The following is an 18,894-nucleotide window of genomic DNA, read 5'->3' on the forward strand; positions in this document are numbered from 1 at the left end:
ATACGATCACCGCCATACGCTGAATGTTCAATGCAAGGGAGCCTTTTCAAAATGGCGTCCCTTGCATTCCTATTGGCTGGTTTGATTTTTGAAATTCAAATCAGCCAATAGAATGAGAGCTACTGAAATCCTATTGGCTGTTCAAATCAGTCAATAGGATGATAGCTACTGAAATTCTATTGCCTGATTTGAAGACGCTGCCTGGATGGATGAAAACCTTGCTACCTGGATGAAGACTTCTCGCCGCCTGAATCTCCAGACTTCAGAAACTGTGAGTGGATCTTCAGGAGTTAGTGTTAGGTTTATTTTAAATCTTTTTGGGTGTTTTTTTTTTAGATTAGGGTTTGGGCTTTATGTAAAAGCAGGGTCAGCTCCAAGGGGGGACATCAGGGGGCAATGCACACCCAAATAAAATGCTGTGCTCCCTCAAAAAATATTGATATGATCATTCGCTTTAAAAATAATAAATAAAATAATTAATTGTTATTTAATGCTGCATGCTGGGGGCGGAGTTAGCTGGCGAACTGTGAGGTTGCATCACGCATCTGCAAGGAGCTCCGTGTCTTAACCTCTTATTTGGAATTGGAAGTTAGAGACCTTTTTGTACTTGTCTTTAACCCTATTATTTTACCTAACTATCGTGAGTTACTCATTTTCTTAAACAATAGACCATGATAAGAATATGATTGTATCATATAAATATAAGTCTATAAATGGCTACCGGCTTCTAACAACGCCTCAAAAGTGCACTGTGATCTTAGGCTTTCATAGTGAGATATTTCTAAGGGACATACAATTATTAAATATTAACACTTTAATGCTGGGCTCAAAATTTTAAGTCCTAAGCTTATAGTCAGGTCATAATGTCACCTGCCGCTTCTGATCCTACCATTCATCTGCTCATACCACAACCACTACCCCTTTATATATGTGTAGCCATTGTGAAACGCCCTATTATGCAACAAGTTTTAATATTTGTTTTATTTGAAACCATAAAAAAATTAGGTCTTTTTAATACAATTATTACAAATATATAAATGTTTTGGTCATTTGCACAGTGTATAGACAGCATGTATCTCTCTACTCACCCCAGATCAATTTCTAGTCGCCCAGGTCAAGTGGAAATTTTGAGCCCTACTCTAAAGGTTACTATACCAAGTAGTATTTCACAACCTTCTAAGATAAAACAGAGTATAAATTCATTTATCAATCATATTTAGTGTAGGGTGTTACACACATCACCACTCAAAGGAGGAGTTATATGTAGCAGGTAGTTATCATTGATATATCAGTCATCTGTGAACTGTGTGTGAATTGAAGCAAAAGCTAACACAGTTTTACAAAAACAATGTCTGACCTTGTTATCAGCCAAATATTTTATACAACTGACACTTAAATCGTTCTCTGAGCAATGGCTTACTTGGGATATCTGTATACAAAGGTAAATTCTGAAAGTGCATAGTCTTGTCAAAACATGATTTGTGTGAACATTAGCAAAAGTCCTGAGATGGATTTATGAATACAAAGAATATAAAAGTCAGAAAAAGACTTTGGCACAGAAATTGTAAAGATGGTAAAGAAATACAATTGATGTAGAACATATTATCAAGGATTATTAGTATTGCTATAGAAGTAGTTTGCTGAAACTAATGAAAGCTACACACGTTATAAAGTAAATGCTATCTCTGTTCCAAGGCAGTTCTTGAAACTTTGTGTAACAGTTCCATCAGATATGAAAGTGTTAAAGTGTTAAATCAAAGTAAATATAAAAAACAGGTTGTATTAAAAACAGCAAAACAACTTAATTTTTTCTTGCAGAATGTGCAATAAAGCCACTGCCTTTAGTGAGATATGGGAGCTACCATTATAGAACTTAAGTTCTACTAGCACATTATTTTCAGCAAAAGTCCTCTAGTGAACATTGGCAAGAAATTGACTGGAGCTAGTGCACGTGTTCCCTAGCAACCACATTGAATGGAAAGCTCCTCTTTTGCCTTTCTCCATAGACCACAGCTCCCTTTGTGGGGCTGCAACAGGAAGTAATTGATCCTGCACAAATTAAGTAAGAAAAAAAAAGAAGAAAGAAATAGAAGGTAAAATAATTTTAAATAAAATGATGAATAATACATATTGCAATAATTTCTATTAAGTATAGTCCACTGCTTAGTGATTTTTTATTACAACAATGAAACAGGCTATTTATCCCTAAATTTATACTTCCTCTACTAGCACCTTCCCTGCTGCCCTTGATCTACTATAGCTTCCTGGTTAGAGATTAGAATACTAAAATGACAATGTTCTGTTAAATTGTTTGCAGAGTATAAAATGTATGAGAAATTGATAATTTAGGTGTATTTTAGTATTTGAAATAGCTTGTGTTGTTCTTGAACATCAAAACTCATGAAAATGGTTTGAGATAGCAGGGAATCAGGGGCCCCATTACATATGTGGCGTCGCCCGCAAAAGCCGGCGTCACCGGTTTTTGCACGGATTTGGTATCCAATATACAACGCTGCTTATAAATGCGGAGCATATATTTCACCCGTCGCCCGCAATTCTTACTCCTATAGGCTAACATGGGACCATGTCGCAAATCGGTATCCAATATTCAGCGCAAGGACTTACGTGGCGAAAATGGAGAAATCTTACTCCATTTTTACCTCGCCACATAAGGCAGCCACAGCAAGCCTTGCGCTGAGTATGCGAGCACCTAACTCCCAAAACTGCCTGCAAAAATAAACTAACACCTAATGCATGCGCAATATCTATCTACCTGTCAACCACAATCCCCCACCGCAATAACTAATAAACACCTAGATTACGAGTTTTGCGTTAGAGGCTATGCGGTGCTAACGAGCAGTTTTCCCTCACCGCTCACTTACATGCAGCACTGGTATTACGAGTTTTCAGAAACCCGTCGTTAAAAGACAAGAAGTGAGCGTTGAGCAAAATGTTGCTCCTTACTGCACTCCAATACCAGCACTGCTTAAGTCAGCGGTGAGCTGGTCGTACGTGCTCGTGCACGATTTCCCCATAGGAATCAACGGGGAGAGCCGGCTGAAAAAAAGTCTAACACCTGCAAAAAAGCAGCGTAAAACTCAGTAACGCAGCCCCATTGATTCCTATGGGGAAACAAATTTTATGTTTACGCCTAACACCCTAACATGAACCCCCGAGTCTAAACACCCCTAATCTTACACTTATTAACCCCTAATCTGCCGCCCCCGACATCGCCGACACCTACATTATATTATTAACCCCTAATCTGCCGCTCCGGACACCGCCGCCACCTACATTATAGTTATGAACCCCTAATCTGCTGCCCCCAACATCGCCGACACCTACATTATATTTATTAACCCCTAATCTGCCACCCCCAATGTCGCCGCAACCTAACTACACTTTTTAACCCCTAATCTGCTGCCCCCAAGGTCGTCACCACTATAATAAACATATTAACCCCTAAACCGCCTCACTCCCGCCTCACAAACATTAGTTAAATATTATTAACTCATAATCTGCCGCCCCCAACGTCGCTGCCACTATATTAAAGTTATTAACCCCTAAACCTAAGTCTAACCCTAAACCTAACACCCACTAACTTAAATATAATTTAAATAAATCTAAATAAAATTACTATCATTAACTACATTATTCCTATTTAAAACTAAATACTTACCTAATACTAATAACTAATAGTTACATTGTAGCTATCTTAGGGTTTATTTTTATTTTACAGACAAGTTTGTATTTATTTGAACTAGGTAGAATAGTTATTAAATAGTTATTAATCTGCCGCCCCCAACGTCGCTGCCACTATATTAAAGTTATTAACCCCTAAACCTAAGTCTAACCCTAAACCTAACACCCACTAACTTAAATATAATTTAAATAAATCTAAATAAAATTACTATCATTAACTACATTATTCCTATTTAAAACTAAATACTTACCTAATACTAATAACTAATAGTTACATTGTAGCTATCTTAGGGTTTATTTTTATTTTACAGACAAGTTTGTATTTATTTGAACTAGGTAGAATAGTTATTAAATAGTTATTAACTATTTAATAACTACCTAGCTAAAATAAAGACAAATTTACCTGTAAAATAAAACCTAACCTAAGTTACACTAACACCTAACACTACAATATAATTAAATAAATTAACTACATTAAATACAATTACCTAAATTAAATTAAATTAGCTATGTACAGAAAAAAAACACTAAATTACTGAAAATAATAAACAAATTACAGATATTTAAACTAATTGCACCTAATCTAATAGCCCTATTAAAATAAAAAAGCCCCCCCAAAATAAAAAAAAACCCTAGCCTAAACTAAACTACCAATAGCCCTTAAAAGGGCCTTTTGCGGGGCATTGCCCCAAAGTAATCAGCTCTTTTACCTGTAAAAAAAAATACAAACAACCCCCACAACAGTAAAACCCACCACCCACACAACCAACCCCCCAAATAAAATACTAGCTAAAAAAAACTAAGCTCCCCATTGCCCTGAAAAGGATATTTGGATGGGCATTGCCCTTAAAAGGGGAGTTAGCTCTATTGCAGCCCAAAGTCCCTAACCTAAAAATAAAACCAACCCAATACACCCTTAAAAAAACCTAACACTAACCCCCTGAAGATCGACTTACCGGGAGATGTCTTCATCCAAGCTAGGCCAAAGTCCTCAATGAAGCCTGGAGAAGTCTTCATCCAAGCCGGGCGAAGTGGTCCTCCAGACAGGCAGAAGTCTTCATCCAGACGGCATCTTCTATCTTCATCCATCCGGCGCGGACGGGTCCATCTTCAAGACATCTGACACGGAGCATCCTCTTCTTCCGACGACTAAAGCTGAATTAAGGTACTTTAAGTGATGTCATACAAGATGGCGTCCCTTAGATTGCGATTGGCTGATCCAGTGTCTGGAGCGGCAGATTAGGGGTTAAAATTTTTATTATAGTGTTTGTGATGCGGGAGGGCCTCGGTTTAGGGGTTAATATGTAGTTTATGGGTGTTAGTGTACTTTTTAGCACTTTAGTTATGAGTTTTATGTTACGGCGTTGTACCATAAAACTCATAACTACTGACTTTTAAATGCGTTAGGACTCTTGACAGGGTAGGATGTACCGCTCACTTTTTGGCCTTCCAGGACAGACTTTTTGCGGTAAGGCCAATGAAGTGTGCAGTGCCCCTAAACCTGCAAGACTCGTAATAGCAGCGGGTGTAAAAAAGCAGCGTTAGGACCTCTTAACGCTGCTTTTTTACCCTAACGCACAACTCGTAATCTAGCCGAAAGTATATTAACCCCTATATCCGTCATCAAACTCACATCGGAACTAATAAAAGTATTAACCCTTAAACCAACAACCCCCCCACAACGCAATATGCCTAATTAAACTATTAACCCCTAATCCGCCATTAACCCACAACGAAAACTACCTATTAAAGTATTAACCCCTAAACTGCCAAAGCCAACAACGCAAACTACCTATTAAAGTATTACCCCTAAACCGCCAAAGCCCACAACGCAAATAAATAAATTACTAAGCCTAACCTAACACAACCTAACAACCCCTAAATGAACCCAAATTACCGAAATTAAAAAATACTAGTTACTATTAAATTTTTTAAAAAAAAAACACTACTTTAAAAACAAAAACAAAACTAAGTATAAATTAAAGGGACAGTCTAGTCAAAATTAAAATTCTGGTGTAGACTGTCCCTTTAAGCTAAAATTACAGAAAATACAAAAATCTAAGATTACAGAAAATAAAAAACAAAATTATCAAATTTTAAAAAATTATACCTAATCAGTATGAAAATAAAAAAGCCCCCCCAAAATAAAAACACCCCCTTATCTAAGAATAAACTACCAGTAGCTCTTAAAAGTGCTTTTTGCAGAGCATTGCCCCAAGATAAACAGCTCTTTTACTGTCAAAATTCACAAAGTCCCCCCTAACAGTAAACCCCCCGACCCACTAAACCCCCTAAAATAAAAGAACCTAACACTAAAAAACCTAAACTACTCATTGCCCTGAAAAGTGCATTTGTTTGGGCATTGCCCTTAATAGGGCATTTAGCTCTTTTACAAAGTGCCCACCCTAATCTAAATTTAAAAAAAAAAAAAAATTAAAATAACCTAAGTCTAACCCCCAGGTTGATACTCACCATTCCTGAAGTCCAGCGAAGAAGGTCCTGTCCCAATGCGGTGAAGTCTTCTTCCAAGCGGCAACCTCTTCTTTCTTCTTCCAGGAACAATCCGGCAAGGAGCGGAGGGCGGAGCTGAAGATCGATGATCGCGGAGCTGAAGACCGGCGACCCTGGTACTAAAGACTGGCGACCCTGGAACTGAAGACCAGCGACTGCGGAGCCATGGAGTGTGGAGGATCCTCTTTGTACGATCGCCGCCGTACACTGGATAGTGAATTCAAGGGACGCGATTAAAAATGGCGTCCCCTGATTTCCTATTGGCTAATTTGTTTCTTCAAATTCAAATCAGCCAATAAGATGAGAGCTACTGAAATTCTATTTCATATACTATTTCAGTAGCTTTCATCTGATTTGAACAGCCAATAGGATTTGAGTAGCTCTCATCATATTGGCTGATTTGAATTTGAAGAATCAAATCAGCCAATAGGAATTCAAGGGACGGCATGAATTCACTATCCAGTGTACGGCGGCTATTGTACAAAGAGGATCCTCCACGCTCCATGGCTCCGTGGTCGCCGGTCTTCAGTTCCAGGGTCGCTGGTCTTCAGCTCCACGGTCATGGGTCTTCAACTCCGCCCTCCACTCTGCCCTGGATTGCTCCTGGGAGAAGAAAGAAAAGGTAGACGCTTGGAAGAAGACTTCACCGCATGGGACAGGACCTTCTCCGCCAGACTTCAGGAATGGTGAGTATCAACCTGGGGGTTAGACTTAGTTTTTTTTTTTTTTAAATGTTTTGGGGGTTTTATTTAGATTTGGTGGGCACTTTGTAAAAGAGCTAAATGCCCTTTTAAGGGCAATGCCCAAACAAATGCTCTTTTCAGGGCAATGGGTAGTTTAGGTTTTTTAGTGTTAGGTTGTTTTATTTTGGGGGGTTTGGTAAGTGGGGGGGGACTTTGTGAATTTTGACTGTAAAAGAGCTGTTTATCTTGGGGCAATGCCCTGCAAAAAGCCCTTTTAAGGGCTACTGGTAGTTTATTTTGGGGGGGCTTTTTTATTTTCATAGGGATTAGGTATAATTATTTAAAATTTGATAATTTTGTTTTTTATTTTCTGTAATTGTATCTTAAAGGGACAGTCTACACCAGAATTTTAATTTTGACTAGACTGTCCCTTTAATTTGGCTTCATTTAGGGGGTGTTAGGTTAGGGGGTGTTAGGTTAGGGGCCTTAGTAATTTAATTATTTATTTGCGTTGTGGGCTTTGGCGGTTTAGGGGCTAATACTTTAATAGGTATTTTGCGTTGTGTGCTTTGGCGGTTTAGGGGTTTATACTTTAATAGGTTTATTGCGTTGTGGGTTAATGGCGGATTTATGGGTTAATACTTTAATAAGTTTATTGTGTTGTGGGTTAATGGGCGATTTAGGGGTTAATACTTTAATAGGTTTATTACGTTGTGGGTTAATGGTGGATTTAGGGGTTAAAACTTTAATAGGTTTATTGCGGTGTGGGTTTGATGGTGAATATAGGGGTTAATAGTTTAATTAGGCATATTGCGTTGTGGGGGGTTGTCGGTTTAGGGGTTAATACTTTTATTTGTTCCGATCTGGGTTTGATGGCGGATATAGGGGTTTTTACGTGTCAGGCTTATTTTTGAGAGGCATGTTAAACTTTTATGGGAGATTTGATATTCTTTTAATTTTTCTTTGTGCCGGCAGTTTCTTAAGTGCCGTAAGTCACTAGCGACTCCAGAAATTTGTATTTACGCTCATTTCTGGACATCGCTAGTTTATCAGACTTACGGCACTTTATGAACTGCCGGCGGGGTTTATTGGATACCCCGATGTGCGTTGTGAAATTACGGGCAGGGCAGGTTGCAGCGCTTGCGCTGAAGACTGCGCCGTATATGTAATATCGCCCCAGATCTCTTTATTTTCTCACTTTCTGTACACACAAACACACACATGCTTTTTATATAAAATTATTACTTATCTCTCCTAACCCCACTAAGAGTGTAATTTTTACTGCTGACTATGTTTACACAGCTGTTCGATAGCCAATAATTAAGAATATAATCTTTCAGGACTATATTTATCAATATGTGGATTAATAATGTTTATATGTTGTGAACCTGTCTGCAGTTCATCGCAAATTGTGGGGAACCTTTATTACCCCTATTTACCATTGCACAAACAAATGCCCTTGCACAACCATTTGCGTGAGTGAGGGCTTTTCAGTCACCCTAGTTAAATTAATTTAGGGTGATATTCATCTGCCAACTCTTACGGCTAGATTACGAGTCTTGCGTTATGAGTAAAAAAACAGCGTTAAGGCTCATAACGCTGCTTTTTTACTACCGCTGCTATTACGAGTCTTGTAGGTATAGCTGTCCTGCACACTTTTTTGGCCTTAGTCTTTTTTCATTGGGACTTCCATTGCGCCGGTATTACAAGCTTTTTTTTTTAGGCCAAAAAAGTGACAGGTACAGCCTATCCCGCAAGATTCGTAACGCATTCTAAAGTCAGTAGTTAAATATTATTAACCCCTAATCTGCCGCCCCTAACATCGCCGCCACCTACCTACAATTATTGACCCCTAATCTTCCGCCCCAACGTCGCCGCCACTATACTAAAGTTATTAACCCCTAAACCTAAGTCTAACCCTAACACCCCCTAACTTAAATATAATTAAAATAAATCTAAATAAAACCTACTATTAATAACTAAATAATTCCTATTTAAAACTAAATACTTACCTGTAAAATAAACCCTAAGCTAGCTACAATATAACTAATAGTAACATTGTAGCCAGCTTAGGGTTTATTTTTATTTTACAGGCAAGTTTGTATTTATTTTAACTAGGTAGAATAGTTACTAAATAGTTATTAACTATTTAATAACTACCTAGCTAAAATAAATACAAATTTACCTGTAAAATAAAACCTAACCTAAGTTACACTAACACCTATCACTACACTACAATTAAATAAATTACCTAAATTAAATACAATTAACTAAATTAAATAAAAATACCTAAATTACAAAAACAAACAAACACTAAATTACACAAAATAAAAAACAAATTACAAGATATTTAAACTAATTACACCTAATCTAATAGCCCTATCAAAATAAAAAAGTCCCCCCCCCAAAATAAAAAAAACCCTAGCCTAAACTAAACTACCAATAGCCCTTAAAAGGGCCTGTGGCTGGGCATTGCCCCAAAGAAATCAGCTCTTTTACCTTTAAAAAAAAATACAAACAACCCCCCCAACAGTAAAACCCACCACACAACCAACCCTCCAAATAAAACCCTAGCTAAAAAAACCTAAGCTCACCATTACCCTGAAAAGGGCATTTGGATGGGCATTGCCCTTTAAAGGGCATTTAGCTCTATTGCAGCCCAAAGCCCTAACCTAAAAATAAAACCCACCCAATAAACCCTTAAAAACCTAACACTAACCCCTGAAGATCCACTTACAATTTTGAAGAGCGGACATCCATCCTCAACAAAGCCGGGAGAAGTCCTCAACGAAGCAGCAAGAAGTCCTCAACAAAGCCGGGAGAATTCTTCATCCAAGCCAGGAGAAGTGGTCCTCCAGACAGGCAGAAGTCTTCATCCAGATGGCATCTTCTATCTTCATCCATCCGGCGCGGAGCGGGTCCATCTTCAAGACATCCGGCGCGGAGCATCCTCTTCGAACGAAGTCTTCTTCCCGAATGAAGGTTCCTTTAAATGATGTCATCCAAGATGGCATTCCTTAGATTCCGATTGGCTGATATAATTCTATAAGCCAATCGGAATTAAGGTTGAAAAAATCCTATTGGCTGATGCAATCAGCCAATAGGATTGAACTTCAATCCTATTGGCTGATCCAATCAACCAATAGGATTGAGCTCGAATTCTATTGGCCGCACCGGATGTCTTGAAGATGGAGCCGCTCCGCGCCGGATGGATGAAGATAGAAGATGCTGTCTGGATGAAGACTTCTGCCCGTCTGGAGGACCACTTCTCCCGGCTTGGATGAAGACTTCTCCCGGCTTCGTTGCGGACTTCTTGCTGCTTCGTTGAGGATCTTCAGGGGTTAGTGTTAGTTTTTTTTTAAGGGTTTATTGGGTGTGTTTTATTTTTAGGTTAGGGCTTCGGACTGCAATAGAGCTAAATGCCCTTTTAAGAGCAATGCCCATCCAAATGCCCTTTTCAGGGCAATGGGGAGCTTAGGTTTTTTTAGTTAGGATTTTATTTGAGGGGTTGGTTGTGTGGGTGGTGGGTTTTACTGTTGGGGGTTTGTTTGTATTTTTTATACAGGTAAAAGAGCTGATTTCATTGGGGCAATGCCTCGCAAAAGGCCCTTTTAAGGGCTATTGGTAGTTTAGTTTAGGCTAGGGTTTTTTTATTTTTGTGGGGCTTTTTTATTTTGATAGGGCTATTAGATTAGGTGTAATTAGTTTAAATATCTTGTAATTTGTTTTTTATTTTGTGTAATTTAGTGTTTTTGTTTTTTTGTAATTTAGGTATTTGTATTTAATTTAGTTAATTGAATTGAATTTAGGTAATTTATTTAATTGTAGTGTAGGTGTTAGTGTAACTTAGGTTAGGTTTTATTTTACAGGTCAATTTGTATTTATTTTAGCTAGGTAGTTATTAAATAGTTAATAACTATTTAGTAACTATTCTACCTAGTTAAAATAAATTCAAACTTGCCTGTAAAATAAAAATAAAACCTAAGATAGATACAATGTAACTATTAGTTATATTGTAGCTAGCTTAGGGTTTATATTATAGGTAAGTATTTAGTTTTAAATAGGTATTATTTAGTTATTATTAGTAGGTTTTCTTTAGATTTTTTTTAATTATATTTAAGTTAGGGTTAGGGTTAGACTTAGGTTTAGGGGGTTAATAAATATAGTATAGTGGCGGCAACGTTGGGAGCGGGAGATTAGGGGTTAATAAATATAATGTAGGTGTCGGCGATGTTGGGGGCAGCAGATTAGGGGTTAATAAGTATAATGTAGGTGCCTGCGATGTCGGGGCAGCAGATTAGGGGTTAATAAATATAATGTAGGTGTTGACGATGTTGGGGGAGGCAGATTAGGGGTTAATAAGTATAAGATTAGGGGTGTTTAGACTCAGGGTTCATGTTAGGGTGTTAGGTGTAAAAATAAAATGTGTTTCCCCATAGAAATCAATGGGGCTGCGTTACAGAGCTTTACGCTGCTTTTTTGCAGGTGTTAGACTTTTTTTCAGCCGGCTCTCCCCATTGATGTCTATGAGGAAATCGTGCACGAGCATGTACAACCAGCTCACCGCTGACTTTAGCAGCGCTGTATTGAAGTGCGGTATGGAGCTCAATTTTGCTCTATGCTCAATCCTTGCCTTTTAACGCCTGGTTTAGGAAAACCTGTAATACCAGCGCTGTAGGTAGTTGAGCGGTGACAATAATGTGCAAGTTAGTACCACACCCCTCATAACGCAAAACTCTTAATCTAGCCGTTAAGTTACTGAAGAGGGTTTATGAAGCAGCAGTTTAAGCTGATGTTTCATAAATATCAGTTGCAGACTCAAATGATCGAGCCTGCAACCGACCAGGACTTTCAGCCAATGATAAATCTAGCATTCACTATAGGTAGGAATACGACAGGCAAAATCAGCTATTTTGAATGTCAAAATAACTGTAAATTAGCTATTTGTATACAATTTAATACACCCCAGCAGGTAAAATGGATCATTTGGAACAAATTAAAAAGGGATTGCACTGTAAACGTTTCTATAATGTTTTCAATAATAAGTTTTACATGCAGGGGTGTATTAAATTGTTTACAAATAACTCATTTACCTTTAATTTGTAATTCAAAATATCTGTTAAAACTTCTATATATGGTGAAATGGTAAATACTGCAGTATTGGCTATAAAAAAAACTAGGACTTTCCCAGAAAACCTTTTCATGTCTACTACCCAGTGTGAGGATGCTGTGTAGGTGTACTGTTTCATTTGAATGCCTTTAGTGTAAGGATAGTTTGCACGCACATGACAGAATACTGTAAATGGATTGCAAGAGTTTTGTGACATTGTGGTATAACTATAATGCTATTGTGTCTGTGAACTACAAGTGCTGTGCAAATAGAATGAAAGTGGACTGTAAATGTTGGGTATAGTCAGTGTCATGTGAAGAAGTGTCAGTGCCCAGTTAGGATGTGGTGTAGGGTGTTGTGTCCTTGTGGTGTGAGCCTGTGAGGCTGTTGTTTTTGTGCCCCCGGCTGCTACACACTCAGTAATGTCATTTAACCATATTACTTAATTTGATATGTCAGACAGCTGATTCTGGCAGCTTATAACAAATACTTTGCCAATTAGATACGTTAGGGAACATTCCCCAGAAACATGAGATGCCTGGGCTTTGTAATATGTTCTATAGAAAGGAAGCAGAGGTAAGCACAGGTGTGTCAATGCCAGACTGAGAGACTGAGCTGCCTACACCACACAGCAGAACAGCACTAAGACCCAGAGGCAGACAGCAGATCCTACACACACAAAAAAACACCCGGCCAGACAGTAAGAGAGGGATAGAGGAAAGTTCTCTATAAAAAAAACAGAGTGAGGGAAGTAACAGAGAATGAGAGAAAATGATAATAATGATAAAAAGAAGTATGCAGCCAATGTGTAAAACGTAGAAAGTGTCAGGGGAGAGTGACCCCAGAGAAACAACAGAGTCAGCAGCCCCTGGTTGTTACTGTGCAGGGAAGAAGAGGTGTTTTGACAGACACAGCCAGTTGCTGTGCTGCTGTGGGACACCCAATCCGTCTGCACTTAGCAAAGGAGGGGAGTGTGGTTAAATGAGCAAACTACAGTGCTGTCAGCACAGACTGGGAGACAGTGCGGATCAACGGGACACTGCAAGAGGTAAGGCAGCACTGTGTGCAGATGCAGCAGGTGGGGATAGGATAGATCTGAAAGGTGAATAGGCCAGGGATGAAGGGTCTTAGTTCATATGTATATTTATAGTTTAACCTTGTGTGTGTGCTTATAACTATCTGTAACATATGGTAAATGCTATTTGTTTTTTATCCTTTGTGGACAACACTTACATCTTGACATAAAGACTTATTTTTGTAATTTACAAATCTTCATTATAATTTGTGGTAAAGACTATACAATCACTTTCATATAAAAGCTGTGCATCCTTTTCATGATCTCTACCCAGTTCTGAATAAATCATGACAGCAGCAGCATCAGTTACTTGCATCTGCATAAGCTGCTTTGTTTTTCAGGCATTGTACGTTGAAGTAGAATGTTTCCAATAAAAATTCTTGAATTAGGTGACAATAAGATGGAACAAATATTCTGTATCACTCAGCCTTTGTCATTTTTCTGTTATGTCTTTGTTGCAGTTTGTGCCCAATATTTTTTTTATCACACCCCTAACACATTCACAGTGTCTTTCACTTTAATCTGTTATTAAATAAAAGCTCTTTATCTCAATCCCATTGGTGAGACACAGCAATATGCAACAGCCAACTAATATAGACATGAAAGGGAAGCACAAACCTCAACTTTTATTTTGAAGCCAGTGTTATTTGAAATACAGTTTATAGTCTCCCTATTGTTCCAAACTAAATTTGGATTGGTTGGTAACTGCAGAAAATCACCTTGTAATTTATGTTTCTCACAGTCAATAGACCAAGGTAGTTATTACTTTATATTAAAGCTGATACCCAAACCAGAGATCCCACAAAAGAGAGGATAAAGGTTCCAGATCCAAGCTATATTGTATACAACATGGAACCTTTACACAATTCCAGAGTGGGTTAATTCAGAAAAAGGTAAATTGGTTTAAAGTTTTAGTCGTCTTTTCCAAGTTGGATCACATCTAACATTAGGCAAAGTAGACAGTTGCCTATAGGGTTGTATAACACAGTTTTCTTGCCTAGGTTTTCAGTTAATGTGGTTTACAGCCCACTACTTATTTTCATATATCATTATCTAGTGTGCTATAAACATGACTGCCTACTAGAGCTAATTAGATGTTTCACTTGGGATTTGTCAGTCTCTATAAGTAAAGACATACTACTGGGCACAAGTTGGGGCAATATTTTTTGTTGGGGGGGTGTCTTCTAGTTATATGTGGCAGATATATAAATCTCCAACAGGAAGAAAGTGATAGAAAACTGGCCCTATAATTAAACTGTTGATTCCCCTTTTCCTTTTTATTTTCTCTATATTTCTTCCTAACCTACAAAGCAGTTTTAGTTGTCAGTTTTGATGCAGAAGCTTTATTTACCTGTGTCTGTGTTTTCATGTGTTTCTGCTTTGGTAAAGTTAGCGCTTAGCTTGTTTATACCATAGTAAAATGATAGCATTCTGTGTATAGCTGTGTGCCTCAGACTATGGAAACTAGGCATGGTTAGAGGAAAAAGCAGCTGGTGTGTTTGGGCTCCAGAGATCACTGGGTCTCAGAGAGGCGTGGGTGAGGGGTAAGCGTGCCAAGCTAAGGACATTCTATGATGCAAGTCAGTGTCCCCATCTTACTTATTAATAGTCTCAGCTGTCTGTGGTAGGTTCAATCACATAATAAATTCGTTAGAGAATTTAGTGTTTAATTACTGCAAGCTTGAGTTGAGCTGACTCTGCATGATCCTGTTTTGTGCAGTTCTGTATTAATGAAGCTTCCATTAAAAATAGGCTGTGTAGGATAAAGCTACAAATGTATATTTTACTGTAAAGTATGTTATTGTAGTAAAGTCTTTCATTTAACTAAAAGCATGAAATTTGACTACTCATCGCCCATTTACATTTATGCAGTAAAAAACAACTATAATATGTTGCTATCACTACAGTTCAGTGGAGTATTTATGTTTTGTGCTGCCCTAGGCACTCAAAATTCTGCTGCCCCCCTTTTTTAAGCTATTAGTCTTTTACATGAATGACAGAATATTATAGAGTAAAGTGTCCCTTTATTTGGAGAGATGAGTAACAGGGGAAAGCATATAGAAATTAAATTACAAAATATTGCAAGCATATTATATATAATGTATGTGTGTACTATAGACTATTCATGTTTGGGTTGTAATAAGTAGTAAAAATAATGCATACAAAGTTATTACATAAGCCAATACATTTGCAAATGTTATATTATAAGTGATGGATGACCCAACAGCTTTGTGCCAGGTGCCTGACTGGTGCCTGCCTGGCACATAGCCTTGCCAGTGGGGCAGAGTAGGGGTGGTGTGGTGTAGGAAGCAGGTACCTTTGCTGTTTGGATAGTCAGCACTGACACACACATACACACACACACATATACATACACACACACACACACACACATATACATACACACACACACATATACATACACACACACACACACACACACATATACATACACACACACACATATACATACACACACACATATACATACACACACACATACATACACACACACAAAGAAAAAAGTGGTTGTAAAGAAGTCCCATTTGTACTAACCAGGTAACACAATAGTTTATACTTGGAGCAACTATAAAGGTGAGGCAGTTACATAATCTAAAGTATTGGAGCTGTTTGTTAAAACATAGAAAAAAAGATGACTTTTACTGAAACATTGTTGTTTTATAAACATACTTGTTTGACTGAGCAATAAAGGGGAGCATCCTATATTCTCATTTCTTTGCTTCCAGTGTTTCTGCATAGGTAGTGGCAGATTGTGTGGGCCATGAAGGGATATGCAGATCTCAGGACCCGGTACCAATAAAGGGCGACTTCCTTGAGTTACTTCAGGGCAGACTAAGGCATCCGGCCCCTGCCCATGTAATGGTGCGATCGCTTCTTGATTCGGGCATTGGAGTGACCCGGCACCAATAAAGGAGCGTGTAAGAACTGCCGCTGCAGGCAGACCCTTGGGAGCGGAGCGGGGCACCGTTAGCAAATATGCAGCTAGCCTACTGGATATGTAGGGCTTAGCGATTTCTTGCTGAGACAGAGTGACTGTTCAGTTGCCTACTGAGGCTGCAAAAAATGTGCCGCCCGAGTCCTCAATCTGCCCCCCAAGGCACGGGCCTTGTTGGCCTAGGCATTAATACGCCCCTGCTACAGTTGGAATGCAATTCTGTGTTTCTACTACCATTTCTAAAGAAAATATTTCACTATTTCAAATTACATGTTCGTCTTCTCTCCCACATCTGAAATCATGATTCCTTTTTTCCTCTTAAAGGGACAGTCAACTCAATTATTTTTATTGTTTAATATTGATAGATAATCCCTTTATTACCCAATCCCCAGTTTTGCACAACCATCATTGTTATATTAATATAATTTTTACCTCTGTGATTACCTTGTATCTAAGCCACTTTTAACAGCCCCCTGATCACATGACTTTTTATTTATTATCTATTAACTTGCATTTTAGCTGTGTTGTGCAGAACCCACGGGAGTGAGCACAATGTTATCTATATGGCTCACATGAACTAACAGTCTCCTGTTGTGAAAAGCAAATTAAAAAGCATGTGATAAGAGGCTGTCTGTCGTGGCTTGGAAACAGGCAGAAATCTATAGGTTTAAATGTTATAATGTTGGTTGGGCAAAGTTGGGGAATGGGTAGTAAAGGCATTATCTATCTTTTTAAACAAAAACAATTTTAGTGTTGACTGCCCCTTTAAAGTTCTATTTAGTAGTGTTATTTGTAAAAAGGACCTTCAATTCATTGTTATTTATGCGTAGTATGTCAGCAAAAAGATCTGCATAGAGTATACACATTTAAAAGGCATTTAAAACTATCCTTTTTACCAGCATGATTTACAAGGTTGAGTATTGTTTATTTGATGTAATTTTAATCTCATTTGTTGTGGGCAATTAGGATCAGTTATAAATGAAACCTAAATTGATCAAACAGTGACTATGTAGCATGTTTCAGGATTAAAGGGACATTAAACCCAAAAAAATTATTTCATGATTCAGACAGAGAATACAATTTTAAACAAAATTCCAATATACTTCTATTATCTAATTTGCTTCATTATTTAAATATCCTTTGTTAAAGAAATAGCAATGCACATGGGTGAGCCAATCACATGAGGTCAATATATGTACAGCCACCAATCAGAAGCTACTGAGCCTATCTAGATATACTTTTCAGGAAGGAATATCAAGAGAATGAAGCAAATTAGATAACAGAAGTAAATCAGAAAGTTGTTTACAATGATATTCTCTATCTGAATCATGAAAGAAAAAATGTGGGTTTAATGTCCCTTTAAGGTCTGCAGGATGCACTGTAGCCTTTCTGTGGCAACTGGAAAAATAAAACCACAAAAGAAAGAATTGATCTATTTGCATTGATTTAATGCTGTAATACAAGGTACTTGACACTCATGTAGCAAATGATTGATGTAATTAGTCTGTTTTAGCTACAGTGACACTGTCTGCTAATTGCAATGTCACCTCAATTTTGCTGTGTTTGGATAGATGAGATAATATTACCGCTAGTCACTGTCACATCATCTCTCGGCTAACAGATGACCTCTGAGAGTTTAATAGGGGGGTTAGCATTCTGCTTATTCAGCAATCTATGATCCCTGACACCATCTGGATCACACAGTATGGCACAGTGCACATTTATACTCGGCTAAATAGTTAAAGGGATATCAGACACCTCTAAATTCCTAGAATGGCCAAAAAGCAAATTCTATAACCTAGGTTTTCTTACAGAATTTGCTATTTGACCTCTCTAGGGAGCATTGGGCGAGCACAATTTTTTTACACAAAACAGGTTTAATGTTCCTTTAAAGGGACAGTCAAGTCCAAAAAAACATTCATGATTTAAATAGGGAATGTAATTTTAAACAACTTTCCAATTTACTTTTATCACCAATTTTGCTTTGTTCTCTTCATATTCTTAGTTGAAAGCTAATTCTAGGAGGTTCATATGCTAATTTCTTAGACATTGAAGACTGCCTCTAATCTGAATGCATTTTGACCACTAGAGGGCATTAGTTCATGTGTTTCTTATAGATAACATTGAGCTCATGCATGTGAAGTTACCCTGGAGCCAGCACTGATTGGCTAAAATGCATGCCTGTCAAAAGAACTGAAATAAGGGGGCAGTCTGCAAAGGCTTAGATACAAGGTAATTACAGAGGTAAAAAGTGTATTTCTATAACAGTGTTGGTTATGCAAACCTGGGGAATGGGTAATAAAGGAATTATCTATCTTTTTAAACAACACAAATTCTGGTGTTGACTGTCCCTTTAAGAGCTTGCTATAAAATATTTTGTTTCCTGGTACCATATCTGTCCTATTCCTGTACTGGTTTTTATGGGAATAGAATATTGTTTCATGCATTTTGTTACATTTTATTGAGAGATTCTATACAATAGCATTTTGTGGAGCCAAATGACCACAAAGCTATAAGGATATAGCGGTATTCCTTGGTCGGCCCCACCTTCTTATAACTATGATTTTTTCCCTTTGTTACCTGTCCTCTTGCTCTGTGTAGAACACTGAGCATGGGACTAGCTTTCAAATTCAAAGCTGACACAAATGGGGTGTGTAACACCCTTCTGCACCCCAATAATAGAGGCACAGCACTTCTGAAACAATAGCTGTGTATATACCATGTTGGCAATAATTGTGCCACTATGTCCTGGCTAGTTTCATATGTGGAGAATTACTAAATTATTAAACAAATGCATTGCTTGTGGATTATGTGAGCTTTCGCCTTTCATTTTTGCTGTTTTTTTGAGTGCCAGAAT

General features: G+C 37.9%; 1 protein-coding gene across 2 annotated transcripts in view; it reads left to right on the forward strand.

Annotated features, from left to right (window-relative positions):
* SYNPO (synaptopodin) overlaps positions 1-18,894 on the forward strand; it is a 95,277-nt gene that overhangs the window by 33,867 nt on the left and 42,516 nt on the right. The window contains exon 1 of one of the 2 annotated variants that reach the window (XM_053718664.1): positions 12,861-13,054. The exons of the other annotated variant lie outside the window; for it this stretch is intronic. Coding sequence (XP_053574639.1) covers positions 12,988-13,054 — 67 coding nt within the window. The 5' untranslated portion in view covers positions 12,861-12,987. Of the gene's footprint in view, positions 1-12,860; positions 13,055-18,894 lie in introns of those variants that run through there. 2 annotated transcript variants of the gene reach the window in all.

The sequence above is a fragment of the Bombina bombina genome, chromosome 6 (genome assembly GCF_027579735.1).
Source record: "Bombina bombina isolate aBomBom1 chromosome 6, aBomBom1.pri, whole genome shotgun sequence".
NCBI classification, from domain to species: Eukaryota; Metazoa; Chordata; class Amphibia; order Anura; family Bombinatoridae; genus Bombina; species Bombina bombina.